Raw genomic sequence first — 3,046 nt, forward strand, 5'->3', positions numbered from 1 at the left:
TTAGAAAAGACATGAAATTGAAGAAACATGACTTTTTTCTATATAGGATCTCATAGAACTGTTGCTAAAGAAATTAGATGTCGACCGAAATGGTAAAGTAAGTAAAAAAGAATACACATATTCTGTGAAGGAAATGAATGAACTAGTTCTAGAATGTATGGGACCTGTGTTTCCAACGAGGGAAGCCATACATGCTTTTCTGACGACATTTACTACCAAGACTCACAGATTTTAGGAAAAAGGGTACATGAAAATCTATATTATTACTGTTTTAAGCAAAATTTGTAAACTCATGTTTAAAATTTTTTTGCGATTACAGACCTCTGATATTTATACTACTGTATATATTTTTCAGAATATAGAATTACTCTCATTTTTTAGTATTTTGTTTAGTAAATAAAAAGCTGATTGAGGTAAAATCTTAGAAAATTCAGTAAAGATAAAAACTTATTTTTAGAAGGTGTTTCCATTTATTATTAAATATTTTAAATATTTGTTAACATTTATATAAATAAATTTCCTAATAATAATATAACATAATCATTATAATATTTATTCTAACTATTATAATATTATATTATAATAATAGAATCATGAGTAACATTTTTTTAAATATACAGTTTAAATACTGCGTATTTGATTTATTTTTCTTTACACATTAAATAAAAAATACATAAAAAGGAAATGTATAGTCTACGGAAACAGAAACAGAGAAAGTAGTATTTTCTAAACGTAATTTATTTGTTTTTAAAATTAATAAATTATCAATAAAATACAAATTATTTATGTAAAACCAAGTTATATCACGATCAACTACAAATGAATAATACTTTTTGAGAGGGTCCTAATATACGATGCTTAATATATATTACTCTCTGATAAGAAAATAAAACTATTTTTGGTTGAAAGATCATTTTTCTTGGTTCAAACGTCTTCTACTGTCTTTTTAGTAGAGGCTTAATCTTTTTTTGTTTTTAGTTTGATTATTTGGTAGAAAATTCAATAATTTTGTTTAAGAATTCCTTTGTGGTTACATTTTAAACGATTTTTTTATCAAATTTGTCTTTTTGTGTTAATAATTAAACTATTTTGGTAGCAAACTCAACTATTCAATTAAAAATTAACTTTCTGCATGAAAATTTATAATTTCGGGTTGAAAATTCAATTGCTTTGTACAAAATTCGTCCTTTTAGCTTGATTTTTTCCCCTTTCTTTACAGAAAATTCTTTTTTATCTGAAAATTCACAAATTAGGTTTAAAAGTCATACTCTTTGGTTGAAAATTGAACTGTTTTGTTGAAAATTGGTCTTTTTGGGTTAAAAGTTCAACTATTATAGTAGAAAATTCAAAATAATTGGTTTAAAATGAACTTTTTCATGAAAATTCATAATTTAGGGTAGAAAATTCATCTGTTTTGTACAGAATACGTCTTTTTGGCTAGAAAATTCAACAATTTTGTTTAATTTTTTCTTCGTTTGCGGTTAAAATTCAAATATTTTATTAGAAAATTGTATTTTGGTTTAAAAATTCATCTCCTTTCGTCTAAATTATTCTGTTTTGGTTTAGGACTCGGCTATTGTATTAAAAACTCGTCTTTTATTTGATGATTAAAACATTTTTTAATTTAAAAATGTCATTTTATATTTATTTAAATACACAATTACTTTTTTGTTAATAATTTATATTTTTATTGAAAATTCAACTGATTAGTTAACAGCACAATTTTTCGCTGCTGATAAATCATTTTGGTTAAAAAATTCATCTCTTTGGTTGAAAATTTACCATTTGTGTAAAAATTCTTATTTTTTGGTTTAATTCAAAATTTTTGATTAGAAATTAAAACTTCTTTTGGTTGAAATATTAAATTTAACATTTTTTCATTTAGAATTCATGTTTTTTAGTTAGTAATATTATTATTTGATTGAAAATGGATTTTTTTGTAATTCAAAAATTTAGTAAAAATTCATACCGTTTTGTTAAAAATCCTACTGTTTTCTTGAAAATTCATCTTTTTTAGGTTACAGTATATATTTTCAGGTTGATAATTAACAACCTGTTCTTTGAAAAATTGCCCTTTTGGCTGTGAACTTCAACTATGTGGCAGAAAATTCATTTATTACAATACAATTTGATTTCTTTTTTTGAATGCAAAATCTTTCTTTCCCGTGCAGAAATTTCCAAACTTATTCCCGAGTTTCGATCTGGGCCCAATCGGATTTTCTACATGTGGCCGCAAGGGAGCAGATGGTGTGGCCCGCGTCAGAACCACGTTGGGTCGGGTTAGGTTAGACAATGTTATGTCAAGTTTCCTGTTATCGTTGTTATATTGTTTTACTTCCATTTAACTTAAAATGCCAACAGCAAAAAGTATATTGCGAGTTCGGAATCACAAAATTGTTGGTGAGATTTTTTATAACCGCAATGAAGGCAAAGGTAAGCTTTAATTAGCTAGAATCAACATCATAATTCATTTTTAGCTTCTGAAGATTTGCAGCAATGTATTTGAGAAAGCGTCGTCATTTTTAGCGCATTTACTATTTATGTAAATAAAAAAAATTACAGCTTTTTAGAACTTTATTTTTTGTTGCTGATATTGTGAAGGTTGAGATTACCATATACGAAATGTATGAATTTCCAGATTAGTAACATTATAGATTAAATGCTTTTTATATTTTCTCGACCATGACCTCACTTTTCAAATCTCACTCCACGTGCCCCATGTACAGTTGTCAAACAAAAATCATTCCAGAAGAATATTAAGAAGATTCAAAAATATTTATAATTAAAATTAATTTGTGTGCGTGTGTGTGCGTACGTGTAATAGCTCTAAATTTAAACATAGTTTGTCAAAGCATAATAGTTTTCTTCGAAATGCAAACTCTTCTCGATAAATTCCAGCAACACAAACAGATAATGTAATGTAGAATAGTGAAAATGAGATATAATATATTATTATTACACCATTAAGCCATTTCCCTTTCGGGGTAGGCGTGACTCACTCGGCAGGGGAAAGGAGTAGTGTGTGGATGGGATAGAGATTTTTCAG

At 26.5% G+C, this 3,046-nt stretch overlaps 1 protein-coding gene across 1 annotated transcript in view; it reads left to right on the forward strand.

Annotated features, from left to right (window-relative positions):
* LOC117174846 (EF-hand calcium-binding domain-containing protein 1-like) overlaps window positions 1-3,046 on the forward strand; it is an 8,130-nt gene that overhangs the window by 3,778 nt on the left and 1,306 nt on the right. The window contains exon 5 of the mRNA XM_033364234.1: window positions 47-243. Within this exon, the coding sequence (XP_033220125.1) occupies window positions 47-235 (189 nt within the window). The 3' untranslated portion in view covers window positions 236-243. The remainder of the gene's footprint in view (window positions 1-46; window positions 244-3,046) is intronic.

Source organism: Belonocnema kinseyi, chromosome 6 (genome assembly GCF_010883055.1).
Source record: "Belonocnema kinseyi isolate 2016_QV_RU_SX_M_011 chromosome 6, B_treatae_v1, whole genome shotgun sequence".
Taxonomy (NCBI): domain Eukaryota; kingdom Metazoa; phylum Arthropoda; class Insecta; order Hymenoptera; family Cynipidae; genus Belonocnema; species Belonocnema kinseyi.